Raw genomic sequence first — 17,666 nt, 5'->3', positions numbered from 1 at the left:
GAGTCATTATTTTACCATGACAGCTCTTAAGAGTTTTTCAACCCCTAATCTTGACAGTGTTTCACTCCACCACAGCTGCATCTCTACTAATATATTTAACACTGTCAATCACTGTCACTTTTGAGGCCAACAGGGTTAAGGCTGCCTGCTGTCATTGCCAGCAAACTTTTTTACCTTCCAGAATGGGGCAATTGCATAAGAAGAGTGCAATGGGAGATATTTATGGTTAATATTATTTCCCGGACAGCAACCAGGATTTCTCTGGGAAAGTGCTATTTAGAGGATTTCTCTGGGAAACTGCTATTTCGAACTGGTCAAAACTATGCCAGGAACTGTTACCACAATACAGATGGCCAAGTTCCCATTGCTGAGAGTATTGCCTGATGCTATTAAGCCAGTATGAAAGTAGCCTATTTTAATGACTATAGTGAAAGTCTTGTTCCCAACTGTGTAACACAAAACAGAACAACAGAGGAACCTCAGCTTAAATAGTGCTTCTAAATAGTGCTCTTCCCTCCAGCCTTATTTTGGGGCAGTAGGAGCTCAGGTTAGCAGCTTGTTAGGAGGATACCATCTTCTTACATTGTCTAAATTTTGTATTCCATTCTGCCTAATTATTTGTGAAGGGTACCATTAGTATGCAGATTAATTTTTGGTGCTCTTCTTCTTTCCTTAATATTGATTATTTTAGAGGACCACATTTTACTAGTATTTTTGATTAGACTCTGAAGTTTTAGCAAGCAAGAGTGTGATGTTGCTCCCCTTATTCGAATGTGAAAACCTCTAGACATTCTGATGTACTGATTTTCTCCTGGAGATAATGCTTTCCTCTCTGGAACATTAATTGAACTGTCATCTCTCTGACTTCCCCCTTTCCAAAGCATGGATTACCCTATGCTTTGCATTATTATGACTTTAGGATTAATATTATGAAAAATACATTTCAGACAACGCTTTGACAGCCTGGCAACTCAAGATGCTCTGCTGGGTTTCCATAGAGATGATACACTGTGAATTAACGTATATGACTGACTTTATTAAGTTAGTCTCCAGTCATATTCAGAGAGCTGAATCCCTTTCTGTTGATAGCAAAACTTTACAGCTGTGTAACTTTGTGTGATGTAGTAGGATGTTTTCTGTACACAAAGGCAGTACACATTGTTAAATCTTGAGTAAGATGAGGCTATTAATTCATGTAACTCTGATGTAGATGCACTTTGTAGATCAGGGAATCTTGGGTTTCACTTGGTTCTTTCTGTATTGTGTTTTGTCTGAGTTCTATCAGACTTGCTGCATAGCGAAGGAGAGGGAGTGAACTGTGAACACTGATACTCTAAAAGCATGGCTCATCACAGCTTGAATGAGCACTCTGTACTTAAATAGGTAACATGCTTTTTATATTTGTAGAGTAGCACAGAAGAACTTGTGGGTTCTTCTGCTTTTTCTGCACTTCTCTTCAATATACCTACTGACCAGCAGTCTGTTTCTTCAGTTAGTCATTGCCACTGTTTAGCAGACAAGGCATTTTCTCCAGGGTTAACTGGATGTCTTCACTATTGGCATCTTCTTCCCCACAGAGTTAGTTGGCTGCCCTGTTAGAAAAGTAAATCCTTATGCCGAATGCCCCTTCATGCTTTCCAAAGATATATACGGAAATAAAATCGCCTCTTTCCTCTCACTCTGTTCTTCTGAGTGAGCAAGAACTTCAATAGATATGCCTGGGTCTGCAGGTTAAGAAACTGATTTCAGATCATGTCTCCACAACTCCTGCTTTTAGCATTTATGTTGTTCTTTGTGAGTTTGACTGTGCTTGGTTGAAACCGTGAGATAGCAGGTGATGCTTTGAAAATATGGTTTATAAAGGATGCAGTAGGAAAAATAAAATTGCCCTTGCCAGAATAAGAAATTATGATGCTTTGCAGTATTTTTTAACTAAAGACAAACTTTTTTTTTACAGTGCTGCAAAATTGCTCAAAGTCTTTCTACTGGATTAATTAATCTGTCGTAAGGGTGCATTTTATTAACAATGAAGGAAAATGCCTTAAAATAATATTTTAAATCACTTATCTGTGATTTATGGATCTGGTAGAAGGATTAGCTGCTTGATGCAGTTGCATTCCAATCAAGTCCGGTGCTTTGTGAACCTGTATTTTGGGAGCTTTACCATGCTGGAAAAAAAGCATGACCTCTGTGGACCCCAAATATGCAAATGAGAGTAACTGTTAGCTTAAAAATCCCCCCAGCTGATGTTTTATCCACAATATAGGTTCTGTTTCCTCTGTCCCCTTTTATTCTGTCTGTCTCCATAACCTTTTGTTCCATTTGTGATATTTTTCATCAGTCACATGATAAAATGTCTAGGCTAGATTCCGAGGGTGGTATAAAAATGCTATATTTATTTTTATGGAAGCACTAACAATTCTATTTGGAATGGATTTCTTTGTAGCAAAACCAATGAATTATTGAACAGATTGGACTTGGGTTTGCCAAAGAATGATTCCTGTCAGACTGCTAATTGTGGCCCAGAATCAACAGCATGGGTAAGCAAAACCATGGAATGTGCAATATTTTTCTGTCAACTTTCCAGGTGCTGTCAATAGTGTGATATTAGAATATTCTAATTGAGTTTAATTGCCTATACATAACTCAGTGAATACCAAGGAGTCTTTCTGGGTGAACTGCCTACGTTGTCTGTGATATACAGGCAGAGTATCCTACATAGTAGGATACTGCCTTTATTACTTGCAGTTCCCCTCCTGATAAATACGAGCCAGATTTATATTCTGTGTTCAGATCAGAATCTTAAATGTGCTGTGTACCCATCAGTCGGTGGCAAGCTTTTATGGAATCCCAACTAGTACATGTCAGCAGATGCTTTGCTGCATTGAAAATCTAGTCAGAAGAGAAGCTTATTTCTCACTGCATCCTAAAATTGATTTTGTAGACTGCTTGGGGACTTTGTCCCAGTCTGAATGAGCCTTGTAAGTATCAGTGTAATTAGGGAATAGATAAAGTATTGCTAAAGTTTCATTATTTTAATTGCCTCAAAAAGCCTCTTGAACATCTGATTATTCTCTCCACATCTAACCAAACATTCCTATTGATATAAAAACTTAACACTGAGGAATATTAACCCTGAAGACAGAAATCTTTCCTTATTAACTCGGGGATGACAATGTAGGCAGAAATTACTGTCATGAACAACAGTCTCAAGTCAGCAGAAAACTGGAAACATCTAATCTGGGTAACCGTCTGTTGTATACAACCTTGAACACCAACAGCTGAGTAAGGAAATGAAACATTTTCCTGTATGTTTCCTCAGAAGCCTTGGAAATGTGCAAGATCCTCCTTAGAGAGAAATTGCTCTGACCAGTATATATGGCAGTCCACTCTTATTGCTTGTACCTCTTCCTGATCTTCAGTTGCTTGAAAAGGGAAGGCATTACTGAAAGAAGGTTTCTTTCCCCTTTTATTCCTGAGGTCATTTTGTGTCTCTGATAAGCATGAAGAAATCTTAACATGTAAGCAGTTTTATAACTTTAAGAAGACAACTTCTTCCCAGCAGTGCTGGATCCACTAGATTTAGTTGTAACAAAGTGCCTTTCAGGCTATATTTTGTAGTCCTTAGTAGACAGGCAATACAGAGAACTATGGGAGGAAAGAAAAGATGTATAGAAACTACTTCTACTTCCCCCTGAAGCATCCTATGTTCTGAATGGTGAGGATCTAGCTCTTTGGCAGAGGAAACCAGGCTCAACAAACTTCTGTATGATGTGAGCATGGAACTATGAACATAAGTGAGCTCAGGGCCCCAAGACTTACAGCTTTTTAGAGTGATGTCTACGTGTGGGTGGGTGGATGCTTAAGGTAACACTGAATTGTCTCAGGTATACAGGTTCTACCTTTAACCTTTGCCGTTTATTTCACTTATATATATATATTTCACTTATATATTTCTTTCTCATTGCAGTTTTTGAGAAGTTTCTTTATAATTTATGCCAAATTACAGAAGTTCAACTTGGCCAGTATCCAACTATATGGAATATACAGTTTTTCTATACCATTCTTTATTTATATTATATTATGCATGTGTGATCCTGAGTAAGATAGTCCTAGTCTTTTCCAGTGGGTTGGAACAGGATGGTCTTTAAGATCCCTTCTAATTCAAGCCATTCTGTGATTCTATGTCATTTTTGCAGTAGTATTTCTGTAGCTCTGTGAATCAATTTACCATTTGTTTATAATGCATTTAGTAAGAAGTTTTTCAACCAACTTGGATGAGACGCAGTCTATATATAGGCATATGCACAACCTCTGCGCTCTTTGTAAGGAATCTGAAGCACATAACCAATAAATTGATATCTAAATGAACTTGGCATAGTACCAAAAGGCTAAACCACTGGGGAGTCTTATACTCTAATTTTGATATTACCTTTTATCTTTCCTTTGTCTAAAGTAACTAAGCCATTCTGGAACAATATATTTGAAACAGGGAAGTGCAATAAGACTGGGAAGTGCAGGATAAAAATGTTAAGGGGCAGAGGGCTCATACATATACATATGTTTGGTTTTTTTAATTACTTAAAGTCAATGTACTAAACCAAATCTGAGACAATGTTATGTTGATTGAATTCTTTTTCCCTTGCAGCACTTATTTGTTAGTGATACTAATTCAGTACATCTAGTTCAAATAGCAGTGTCAAATATTACTTGATGCATGTGAACAAATTTGCCTTTTTTGGGGTGACTCTGTCATTGCTGACTTTTTTTGGCTCATGTAACTAATCAATCTCATAATTAATTTTAATCCTGCCTTCAAAGTGTTACCACTCCTGTATAGAGTCTTATTGTCTTCCAGGTTGATTAACATACACTCCACACAATTCTCCAAGCCATTAGAGAGTAGTGAATAATATTGGACCCAGAATGAGTCTCCCTGGACACATGTAACAACTCCTCCCAGTTCAAAATTGAGCTATTAATAATTACTTTCTCTATTCAGTCTTTTTAGCAAATTATGTGCCTGTCGTTTTAATGGTGTCATTCTGGACTCATATATCAAGTTTCGAGAACACTGTGTAGACCTGCAACAAATTCTTCACTAAAGTCTAACCTGCACATTTCTTGTATTAAATTATATTGGCTCATTATTTAGTGTGCTATGCTCTGTACCTGCTTGAAGACTTTACAGTGTAAGTTCCTAAGGATCCTATAAACTCCTAATGGTATGCTGGCCCTTTGAAGAGAACTGTAACTTGTAAAAGACCAGAGCTAGTTACTATAATGGAAACCTACACAGGTGAATATTTTAATTTTGATGTGTAGTTCAGATTTTCAGTTCTCTTGCCTGACTCCCAACTAAGATAGCAGTCTTCATCTCTGAGCTTCTCTTGCCCCACAACCACACATTCCTTTCTAGTATTTATATGGAAACAATCATAGAATTATATAAGGGTAGAAAGGACCTTCAAGGTCATCTAGTCTGACCATCAACCCATCACCACCAGTCCACTAAACTATGACCTTCAGTGCAGCCTCTACCATTTTCTTGAAAATCTCCAGGAGACGTGACTCTATCACCTCCCTGCTCCAAAACATTACTATTCTTTCTGAGAAGAAATTTTTCCTAATATCCTACCTGAACCTCTACTAGTGTCTTCCTCTGCTACCAGGCCTCCCTTCTGCTTTGTTATTTTAGTAATGCTTCCAGTGCTTTTCTGTCTTCCCACAACACCGCATCTCATTGTCTTATATCCTGACTACATTTTTCAGTTACTCAGAATATCTTTATATATGCCACTGGAACAAGCAATAGAATGTGCTGTGGCTGCTTAGTTATAATGTGCAGGTGAACACTCAGCTAAACTGAATGCCTGAAAGGTTTTACACCACTCCTTGGTTAAGCACTAGTCTTCAAACTCATCAGACTTTTTAATAACTGTAATCCTTCGAACAGTTCTGGTTTGTTAATTACTTGTAAAAAGAATTGGTAATGAGGTATGTTGTATCATGTCTGGCGTGTTGATCCTCCCTCCCCCACACCAGTATGTCTTTATTCTCTACTGAACAATAGGCTAGAAGCCGTATATATAAGCAAGCTCTTCAAGAGGATGAAAACAGAAGATTGGAGGAAATGAAGCAAGAACAACGGAGGAAGGTAATTATACATTAACAGTTTGCATATTGTATCATTTTTGCATGCTGTGAAACCAATTAAATGCATTGATTACTTGTAGCCTACGCACAGAGCCTATCTTTAGGGAAAGTGATGTCGTCAGTGTTTTCAAATCTTGTGAGAGAGATGAGCCAAGCTGTAAAATTTGGACAGACAGAAGTATCTTCTGGGTTCATGGCTATTTGCATCTGGATGACTTGCTCCTGCTTGCCTCTCCATTTGAACAATTGTGCAAAGCATATTTTGGACTGTGGTGACCAATGTCATAGCCTTTCAGGTAGAAGTAATCTTACTGAGATATTAATGATCTCAGATTCAGAATAGTCTCTTTGTAGAGAAACAGACCATGTGCCTCACTGTCCCAGACAAGTATGTGGGAGCACTCAGATTTGCTATCAAGTCTGTACACTTCTACATTCCTTTGCTAACCACCTAAATGGAGTTTTCATTTGTCCAATTGTACTAGAGCTTCACTTTTGCATGTGCAGCATGCATTGCCTGAAAGGCATCTCAACCACTGCCATCCCTCTGACATGGTTTTGGGTACTAGATCTATGTAAAGATCATCTACACAAAGCGTACTTATTACACTGTAGTATGTTTTTTACCCAGGTCTAACTGTCCAAATGTGCAGAGGGCAGCATTAATCATTGATCATTCAAAAATATATTAGCAAATAATGAAATCATAGAGTGGTCTAGGTTGGGAGGGACCTCATCAAGGTTCTATGATTCTATGATGTTTTGAGTTCTCTTCCAACCCAAACCATTCTATGATTCAGTTTGCTAATATACACCCAACCATGGGCAGGTATACTTCCCAAGAGATCAGGTTCTTGGTTCAAGGGAATTGTGTAGAGCTTTAGATGCCATATGGATTTCTGTAGGTGAGCACGAAAATGTGGACTGCTTCTAAGGCTGCTCTGTCTTGGTACACAATGCCATGTGCTCCTTGCATTCACCATTGCTGCTACATACTGCACAGAGTGATGTGCTATGTATAAACCCACTGTAAATAATGTGTATTTTAAAGGCTCCAGTAATTGCCCCTCCAATTTATGTTGGCTTATTTCTACTTCAAACTAATATTTATTAAAGTAATTGTGAATTCTGTCCTGTGTGCAAGCTCCTAGTATAGCATAGCTATAAAACGTATAGGTATTGTCAGTTGCTTTTTTTTTTTTAGAACAGGTTTTAGTATGTATTGCTTGATTTAAAAATATTCAGTACACTTTGAACACAGCATCATATACACGCAATATATTTCAGAACATTACTCCAAGAGAGGACTCAGCATATTGGAAAGTCAGATACTGGGTTTTAATTTTCAGGTTGAATAGTTATTTAAAACAGTGAAAATAAAGGTTGGCTTTTTTTTATTTCTTAATCCTGTTTCTTCTTTTAGGGCTAGACAAATATTGATACACAACACATTCACAGTTATTGATTTTCTTCATACATTTATTGCATAGTTTTTATTTAATGTTCCACTTAAATTGATTTTTTTTATATATTTTTTTATTTTTTTATTTTTTTTTTACTCTTGTAGTTCCATTCCATTACTGAAGCTTTTATCTAACCACTTCATTTTATTTTACTTCCTATTCCTACTGCTACTCAGTTGTTATGGAAAATATGAAGGATGGGTCTGCTCCCATCACTTCCCCCTTGCCCTGCAAGCCAGATTCTCTGCAGAAGAAATCTGCATCTTCAATCCTTGAGCACATTGAGCAAGAGGCAAACAAACAAGAATATGTGCAAAGCACGGTCATGCAGGCCATGTTTCCTTAGCAGGCACAGCTAACATTGTATAAGCAAACTCTACTCTTTGGAGAAGTTCCTTTGAGACTGTTCGTATACCTTAATACTATGTAATGTAGGGATGTAGGCTGCAATGCTAGGGGCTTGCACATGCTTTCACCACACCAGTAGGTACTGCTTGTCCTTTCCTCACTATGGGGAGTCCCAGGGAGCTGAAGATCTCCTTCATACCCTACTGGCTGCTCCTGCTGGGTGACTTCAACTTTCTTCCTCTTGGAACTGCTGGAATGTTCAAACCAATAGGCTGGGGAGGCTGAAGGGTCTGATCCCTGCTTCCCTTGTGCCATAGGAAGGTTTCCTCACACTATTTTGAGGAGCAGAGGAGCTGTGGGCATGCTATCATTTGGGTAGGGTGCTGTGTGCTTCTGCCTTGTTCTGCATGGCCAGATGGAGCTGATGGGCACTGGCTGTGCAGTGGAACTGTGTTTATCTGGAAGAGGGACTTTGCTAGAGGGACAGAGCTTGCATGCAGGCTGGTGTACTCAAATGTTGGACTGGAACTCTCTGAATTCACATACTTAATCCCATGCAATGCTGTATAGAAAAATGAGGTCTGTTCTGAACTCAATGCTGCCGCATGAGCAAATTAAATGGTATCGGGTGAAGTTGCAGAAAGGGCACATGGCTCTAGTTGATGTTATCTACATGTGAAATTAGTTGGATTTTCAACACTGGCTTGTTAACTAAAAGTAAGTTTGGGGGTTTGTTTTTTTGTTTCCCTCTTTTGTCACCCCCAGGCTCAATTAATGGAATCAAAACAAAAGCAGGAGGAAGAAGCCAGGATAAGAGCACATCAAAATGAACAGAGGAGGTATGAGGCAAAATCTCAGAATATACATTACTTGACTTTCTATCTGGAATGGGACTAAAAATTGAAAGCATTCATGTTTAAGAAGACTATTGCAATGCATATCACTGATGTAGCCTCTGGTTTAACTTTGTCTTCAGATAAACAACTAGTATCCATCGTTATAGCTGCTCACAGTAATGTGTTATGACTCAGAGTGCCTTTTTCACTTTATTTCTCTTATCAGCACAGGGTACAGCATGAGATATAAACTATTAGTAGTTTCAAGACAATTTAAAGACAGATGGAGAGAAACACTTATAAAATTCTCTGTGCAGTTATGGTGTATTCAACTGGTCTGCTCTCCTCCTTCTGTCTGGATTGCAGTCTCCAACTGGGAAGAATTAGGAGAACTCTACCTGTTCTCCCAATCCCTTCATCTTCACAAAGAATGGGAAGTCTTTTAAATTTCCTAGTAGCAGCTTCCTGTGACCTACCTTGAAAGAGTACGGTCAGGTAGTAGTTCTCCAGTTTTATCATACCTGGTCACCTTTTCCTGATGTCCCAAATGCGGACCCTGAAGGCAGTACAAGAAAATGCTAGAGGTGCTTTCTGAGGTGGACAACTTGATCATATTAGCAACAAGTTTAAGCGGTTGTTTCTTTAGGAAACCACTACTTACAGAATCTTGTTTAATGAAGGTTGAAAGGCTAACTAGGGTGATCAAGTCTGGATGAGGAGCTACAAGATATGGTTTAGTGGCTTGCGGTAGCAGGGGTAATGGGAGGACGGCTGGACTAGATGATCTTGTAGGTCCTTTCCAATCTTGTGATTCTATGAATATGATTCTTTAAGTTAGTGACATGCAGGATGACTTTTTACAGAGAATTTGGGACCATTTCTCATAGCAGTTGAGATATGCTTTTTAATCCTGACAGATTAATCACAGGATAAGAATGCACCTAGTGAACTGAAAATGAAAGGCATCCTAACTCATGATAGGCTGTGGTTATTCAGCACAGGCTTGAAAAGTCTGGGATGATGTGTATTTAACTGAGAATAGGGAAAGCTCCTTAGAGAATTTTCTATTTCACAAGTTTGTGAACTCCTCAGCTACCTTCAACTACTGTTCATTTTTCTTTCTACTTCAAGAGTAAATAATGCTTTTCTGGACCGACTTCAGAAGAAAACACAGCCTAATAACTTCTGCCAGCCTGGATATTCTGGGAGTCTGGGCTACTGCAGTGATGAGGCCTGGGTAAGTTTTTTGAGTACAGAGCACTAAAGCAAGGGATTGTTTGAAAACTGACTTTTTCCAATATACTGTTATGTGTCTATGCTGTTACCCTGCATGACAGTCCTGGTTGGCTGCCAGCTGCAGTAGCTTTCAGGAAGAAATCCTGTCTTAAATGTATTCTGTTCAAATGGGAAGATGAAGTAACAGCTGCTCTTGCAGCAGAACTTGGTTGCTTTGCAGGGAAGGAAATAAGGAACCAAAGGCAACAAGGAACCAAATCCAACTTACTGAAGTTCAGAACAAGAGTAGTAAAGTTGTATGGGTTTTTCTGACATATCTTTAAAAGAAATCTTTAAATTCATTTACAAATGTTTGGAAAGGCTGTAAACATTTTAATATGATATTGAAAGTGGAGGTAGTAAATACCATGAAAAGTAGAGCTGGTCATTTCTTCCTAAGTAAACTTATGGCAAGGAAGGAAGACCTGACTATATCCAGTTAAAATAGGTCACTCTGAAAGCAATACCTCCTATTTAATTCCACAGAATCTACAACAGATACAAATAGCACAATAACACTACTTGATGGAGCAAATTCTCAGCTACAAAACACTATTTTTCAACACAGTCACCACCATAGCGATGCATTTGCACCAGCAATGTACAGGAGCCTGCATACAGTGCATGTAAAACTCAGCATCAGTGGAGATGACCCACTGTTTCAGAGCTGCTATGACGATGTTGTTGCTGGGAAAATGCTACACTTGCAGGTCATCTCTCATCAGCCCAAACAGGTGGAAATGAGAAGGCACGAATCTGGACGATGCAGTGGGTTTGATAGTACAGTCCAGCCAAGATTCTCAGTGATCTTTGAAGTGATATGGGGTCTGGCATTACTGCGTTGCAAGAGAAAGGCTGTTTTCTTTGGTCTGACTCTGGAAGTTTGATCCTTCATCTTAGCCAGGGTTGTGATGTAACAGTCAGAGTTGATGCAGTATTTCCATTATGGAAATTTCTATCAGGGTGAAATTCCATTGCTGAGAAGATAAAAGTGTAGAAATTGAAAATTGCACAGACTGAGTAGCAAAATGATACAAGTCTAAATAAGTTTAGTTAATGTGGCTTTGCAGAGGAATCTGCCTAGCTTGAGATGAATTGCTTGGACTGTTTGGTGTGGATTTGTTTCTTGGCAGACGAATGCTACAAAAACTTGGGTTCAAGTATCTACTAAGTCAAGGCATGACAGAAAAGCAGATAGTCTTGCTCCTAGAGGTTTCCAGATACAAGAACTGGAAAAGGAGCCTCTTAATCACTTCATGCTATGGGCAAGCTTGGCAGAGGGCTCAGAAGCCTCAGACTGAAGCCAGAACTGTGCACAGCAGTTCTCTTGGTCTTGCTGAGAGTGGGGAGGATCTGTCAGCTCAGTCTCCCATTGTGTCTGCTGGTAGCTGCTGGAAGAACCAGTTGGCTGGGTTCTTGATTCTTCCTGGGAAGCTGAGCTTTAGATATCCAAACTCAGTAAAGGACTATGAATAAGAGAATGCTCTATATGGCAGGTCTGAGTGATTTTTCTGAAGACAACAGTGTTAGACTTCAGGTAGGACAGAAGAAAATAATGCCTAGAAAGGGGAAAAAGGTAACGTCTGCTGGATGGTGCCTGCTTAATCAAGGGTGGAAATTATTCTTTTTATTTCACTTTGTATATTTTATCACAGTCTGTAAACTGTTTCCTGGTAAAATAAAGTCTGTAACAGCCAACAGCCCCAGTATCTGAACTCCAGCATCTCCATCCATCCACTGTCCCTGCTGAAATTCCTTCTCTGGATGTAGAAAGAATGAGGTCTCACCTTTAGTCCTTTACCACACATGCCATTCCCCAAGATGGTTGACAGTACCACTGCACTAATGCGCTCAGCCCAGGCATAGTTTTAATAACAGACAGCTCCAAAATGTCTACAGCCAATCTTTTTTGATGTGTATTCAAAGAATACATCAGCAAAATTAAAACAAATCCCTAAATGTAGAAGTGATAGAGTTCCTACTCTGGATGTTTACTGAATAGTTCCCAAGGAGCCTGTCTTATTTGGGTAGCACTTAGGTTGTCTGTTTTTCATATATACCTCAATATATGAAATTTTCAGAAGACTGAACAAATTAGGGAAGGAAAAAAGTACATAAGAAGATGCCATCAAGGAGAAGAATTACAATGAGTATTGGCAACAAGAGCAAGAATCTCTTTTAGACCGGCTGGAGGCTGCAACCTCAGTGTCTTTGATTATATCCAGGCTCTTCTCCCTTCCCTTGGGATTTTAAGCAAAAAGAGCTGAACTCCAGAGGTACCTTACAAGTCGTTGCCTGCAACATGGTGCTTTGCATTACAAAGGAGCTAACCGAAACAAGTCAGATTATAAACTAAGATGAAAAGAAAAGGAAAGGGTTCCCAAAGTTAAGACCTGCAGGTAAGTTTAGAGCCTGCTCCTTCTTTGTAGTGGTACTGAAGAGGAAATATTTGTTCTTTCCTGCTTATTTTTTTCCTGACTGAGCTCTTCAAAGTCACGACAGCTCTATGCTTACAGAAACTGAATGTTGTGCCATTGCTGATGTAACTGTTGTATCTTTAATTATTACTCATATTAGCCTAGTTTCCTATGGAAATGATTTTATTTTTTTTTTATGATCACTCTGTATGCATGTAATTAGGTTTCCAACCTGCTGGCCAGTCTTGACTGAGTCTGAAAAAGGTGTTTAAGTCTCACAGATAATTCAGTTTATTTGCACTTTGTGAGAAAAAGTGTCTGGGTGTAGCAGTGTTTGAACAGTGGATATCAGGATGGGCTTGGAAAGAGAGAGGAAAGTAACTTTATTGTGTATGTTTGGTCAGGAGAGACCAAATTATTGTGTATGTTTGGTCAGAGAGCAGTTGCTGTGCCCGGTTGTACACTAGTTGTTATTTAGTTTTTGTTATTCCTCTGCATTCCAGACAAATTGTGTTTTATTGGGAATATTTATATGTTGTCATTTCATGAAGCATCTTCATGAACTTAGTCTTTTCTCACCTTTTGGTTATAAATATCAAGGTGCTCTCCAGGTGGTTGTGTGCTTTGCTTTTTTAAATGAGAATATAAATTAATGTTTCCACTTATTTGTGTAGAGCTACTGCATGTTTGGGAAAGTCTCGAGTCTTCCTGTATGCTATCAAGAAAATGTTGATGTCTTTTGTGCAGCCATTGATAAGGTATAAACCTTTTAGGACAGGAGAGAAAAAGATAGTGCTTGTCATTTCAACATCAAAGTTTAATCAGTAAGACTGTCCTTACACAGCTGAGGCCTATAACTGAGGCAATATCTGTTCACTGTGGTGGCATAACTGAACAGTTTTACTTAAGTATGAAAAAACTTCTCTTTTCACAAAAGAATAGCTTCAAAACAGTGGCATGTTTTGATATTTACTCCCTTGAGATTTTCCCTTGCCAAGGCACTGTGGCATTTGCAGAGGCCAAGTGCTAATGAATGACAGGCCTGTAGCAGAGCCCTTGTTTATTTTTTCTTAGTAGAAAGTGAGCTATGTCAAGGACTCTTTTTGTCTATTCTGTTAATGGAGATAGTTCACATGGCGAATAGATGAAATTTATATGCCTACTCTTCTTTAATGAAGTACTGGATGTCATGCTGGAACTCTCTAGGCTCTAGTAAACCCAGAATCTAGAAGATAACATGACAAATTGCACATTCCTGTTCCTGCTCTTATAAACCCCGTGTCAGGCATATGAATGAGAAATGCTCTCTCAGATGCTGACTCTACTCATTCTGTTAATACACTGATATTTAGAAGGGAAAACTATGCCCTGAATACGTAGGTGTATGGCAACAGTACATTCTCTTCCTCTCCCCCACAGAGAACGGAAACTCAATGGATGCTGGATAAAAATAACACTGCTTGGGTGTAAAACTGCTTTAAATGAACATGGTTTGTGGATTAGCACTTGTTTTATTTGTTCCAACATGCTCCATGGGAACACCACTTTAGAGGGTCAACCAGATTTATGGTATTTGCTACCGGTCTGAGTGGGAGCATGTCATTGTGATGGTTTCACACCAATGGGCAGCTCAGATTTGCCGCACTACTCTCTCATTCCCCCTCTGCAAAAGAACAGAAGGAGAAAATATGATGAAAAAAGACTTAGGGGTTGAGATGAAGAGAATATTTGCCAATTACTAGAATGGGCAAAACAAACTCAACATATGGAGATTAATGTAATTACTGCCCATTGCCAGCAGACTTGCCATCCCCAATGGTTAAATTTCTTTTAACAAAGAAAGGTTTAGCTAATTTAGCCTGGTTAGTCTATATGCAGTTTGTTTTAGAAAGATTATTTGATTTTTCTCCTAAAACTGTTTTTTGTTGTGATAATTGTAATGAGCTAATCTTTCCTAGCAGAATGATGAAGGAAAATAAAGCATTAGTTGAGGGACCTAAGATGAGTAGGTCCAGGTAGATGAGTTAATAACTTACATCTGATAAAGCAGTCAAACAGCATGTTCAGATGTGTTCTGTCTAGCTCAATTTTGAGCTCAATCATTCTTTCTTTTGAAAATCTCATCCTGAAAAAGAATACTGTGAGTCTAGGGAGGAGCAAAAGAAACCTCTCACTCATTCAAATTGTGTGAGACCAAGAAAGGATCAAGGCATCTAAGATACTTAGAACACTTTTAGATTGACTCTTTTAAGCTAAACCAAACTTATCTCCCAAGTCAGTACATCCCACTATTCATATGTAGTTCAAATCAAATAAATATTTATTACTGGAACTAGGATCTTCTTATACAAGAGCTTACCTTTTATTTTAAATAGAGTTTTAAAAGACAGCAAAGGATACCAAGTAATCAGGAAAGACCCACACAACTTGATAACCTTAGTTCCTAACATAAGTGTATCTTTCTACTGTACTGTACTAATGCATTTTTATTCATCTAGGGGTCAAACTACTTGGAATAAAGGATTAATGTTGCCAGAAGGTAAGAAGAATAGATCTGTTAGTTCTCGTCAGTACTAATGCTGGTATTTAGATTCATATTTGCTGTTTCATTATGATAGCTTTTGTAGTTTAATTCTCAAGTACAATGAGAGGGCATCTTAAAATAAAGGTTTTCCAACTTTGCATGGAGCTATGCAATGATGCATCCTGAATCTGAATCGTGCTCTTTCATAAAGAACTGTAGAACATGTATTTCAAGTCAAAAAAAGCACTGATGCCATTCAAAGTGTTTGCTCAGGATGCAGAAGGCAATTCTGTAACATAGTTATGACAACGGCTTTATTTTAGGCTACTTCTTCCTGCTGTTTCCCATGCACAAAAATGGAGACTGCTAGTATCAATAAAGACTGTCAGTAAAACACCAGTATTGCATCAGAGAAATGAGGCCATCTGCATTCAAATGACCTTATCACAAACTTCAGTGCACCTATGTTCTTTTCTGAAAGGGGTTCCATACCCTAATTTCCAGTTCTGCTTTAAAGGCTTATACAGAGCCTTCACTCGTAGTCTTGGGGACTTCTAAGGCAAGGTACTGGCATATGGTATTCGAATTGCCTTCAAGCTTTGTTTGAAAGCTAGAACTTTGAAAAAGGAATTAAAAAATGAAATAAACTTTTGAAAACCATTTGCTTTTAGCCCTTCATCTGTGAATGAACTATTCTTAATTTCTTATACAATTTCTTCCTCATTTTCTGCTCCAACAGCAATTTTAGTGTTTTCATAGCAGGGTTGTATCCTAAAAATAGTATCTAAATAAATGCAATTGGCTTCGCATGAGTCAACTTTGCAGTTTTAGGAGGAGTAAAATTGTTATTAAAAAGTAACTTAAATTCACAATGGAAATTACAATCAATAGATAAATTCAGTTCCCCGCAGGGGAAGAAATGACCATCTCTTGCAGCCCACAGTATTGTTAGGTTTTGTAAACTGTGGGCTGCTGAAGGAGTCAAACACAATGAGTTCTTTGTTGTTTTACGCATTATCTACAGTACCAATTATATATTTACATATGAACTGTAAGAGAATTATGGACGGATGTACTTATTTAACCTTTATTTTAATGTTGTTCTGAAAACACATTTCAGCTTGCTACATTAATATGTTGCTCAAAGAGTTATTAATACGTCTGCAGATAATTAGAATGTTTTGTGAATTTAATTTGCAAAAAGATAGAAATGCCTTCATGAGTGCTTTACAGAATGAAAAACTAAAACATGTCAGAAAAAATAATAATGGAGACTTTATTTTCCAGTGGTCTTAATCCTAGGCTAGTATGACTTTGATTTTTTTTTTTTTAATTTTTTTAATTTTTTTTTTTTGCTTTTTTTTGCTTTTGGTGCAAAAGATAATTTCTAATTCTGTTTTCCTTCTCTTGTTACAGAGTACTAGAGAAATATTCTCTTTTATCTGGCTTTGGCCAAATGACCTTGTAAAAGCTCCAAGAAAGCCCTCTTTTATCAATGTGACTTCTTTCCTAGCCTGATTGCATCTTCACACCCACTTCGTGAGTAATCTGCAGAGACTGGTTTCTAGCTGTCATTATTCACACATATTTGAAGAAACTGATTATGAAATTCCTAATTAATTTTTAATAAGTGAACGTGTCTTTTTTTTTCTTCTTCTTAAATTGTTTTGCCTTTTGCAGAATGCAATTATGCTAGCATTTAGGATCTCACAAAAAGAAGATGTTGGTGGTTGCAAGAGCTGTATAAATAAATATCTGAGTTTACTTTTTTACTGTACCCAGCCACAAACTTCCAGTGACTTGAACAGGATAAAATAATAGTGCTATCTTTTGGGGGCAAAGTGATGCTGCTTTTTTGCCAATGTTGCTTTTTGGTGTTTTGGGGAGTTTTGAGGTACTTCTTAATGTATGTTGAACAGTAGAGAGTCAAGGAGAAACAAGTGTGTGTGTTGTAGATGGGCTATTTTGAAAATGTATTTAGAAAAGTACAACATTAAAGAAATAAAACTTGAATACTGGAAACTTCTACAGTGTATTCAATCTTTTACACATCATTTTTTCACTTTTCCTATATTACATTGATAACTTCTGTTACACAAGTGGGGAAAAGTACTACCGTGTTATCTCTAGTTTTGTCGTTTTCCTTTCTTTTTAGTTTAATGGAATTTTATTTCCATATTTCTGTTTCTGAAAACAGCAACACTTCAGTGCTTTCTGAAAGTCAGATTCATGACCTAGATATTTCTAATGAAAAAGAAGGATCCACAGTGTGTTAGATAGGCCATGCAGCCAAAAAGTATCCACTGCATTTACAAGTACAATTTTATGCAAAGTTAAAAGTTTCCTGAGCAATATTTTTTTCAGTACTCAGGCATGCCACAGTGTTTTTCCGTAGCCCTTGCAACATGGAAATTTCATGATGGATCACCCGAAGTTTTCTTCTGAACCTGGGATGTTGCTGTGTTTCCTTTTTCCTTTGGGATTTTCTGTAGTTGCCCTCAGTTATCTCTGCCTCATGGAAATACTCTGTCCTCTCATACTGCTAGCCAGCTTATGTTGATTATAAGTACAGGAGGTTTCTCCAATGTTCTATGATTTAGTCTTTTTTCAAGCACCCGACACTGGAAACTTCCTTAGGAAGACTTTG

The 17,666-nt window shown here is 38.0% G+C and overlaps 1 protein-coding gene across 1 annotated transcript in view; it reads left to right on the top strand.

The window, feature by feature from the left end:
- The window catches only part of EPSTI1 (epithelial stromal interaction 1), a 51,164-nt gene extending 34,126 nt beyond the window's left edge, over window positions 1–17,038 (top strand). The window contains exons 8-13 of the mRNA XM_072355032.1: window positions 2,447–2,540; window positions 6,074–6,157; window positions 8,733–8,806; window positions 9,935–10,040; window positions 14,994–15,034; window positions 16,436–17,038. Coding sequence (XP_072211133.1) covers window positions 2,447–2,540; window positions 6,074–6,157; window positions 8,733–8,806; window positions 9,935–10,040; window positions 14,994–15,014 — 379 coding nt within the window. The 3' untranslated portion in view covers window positions 15,015–15,034; window positions 16,436–17,038. The remainder of the gene's footprint in view (window positions 1–2,446; window positions 2,541–6,073; window positions 6,158–8,732; window positions 8,807–9,934; window positions 10,041–14,993; window positions 15,035–16,435) is intronic.
- Window positions 17,039–17,666: the final 628 nt, after the last annotated feature.

Source organism: Excalfactoria chinensis, chromosome 1, assembly GCF_039878825.1.
Source record: "Excalfactoria chinensis isolate bCotChi1 chromosome 1, bCotChi1.hap2, whole genome shotgun sequence".
Classification (NCBI taxonomy): Eukaryota; Metazoa; Chordata; class Aves; order Galliformes; family Phasianidae; genus Excalfactoria; species Excalfactoria chinensis.
This window is presented reverse-complemented; position numbering and strand designations above follow the sequence as displayed.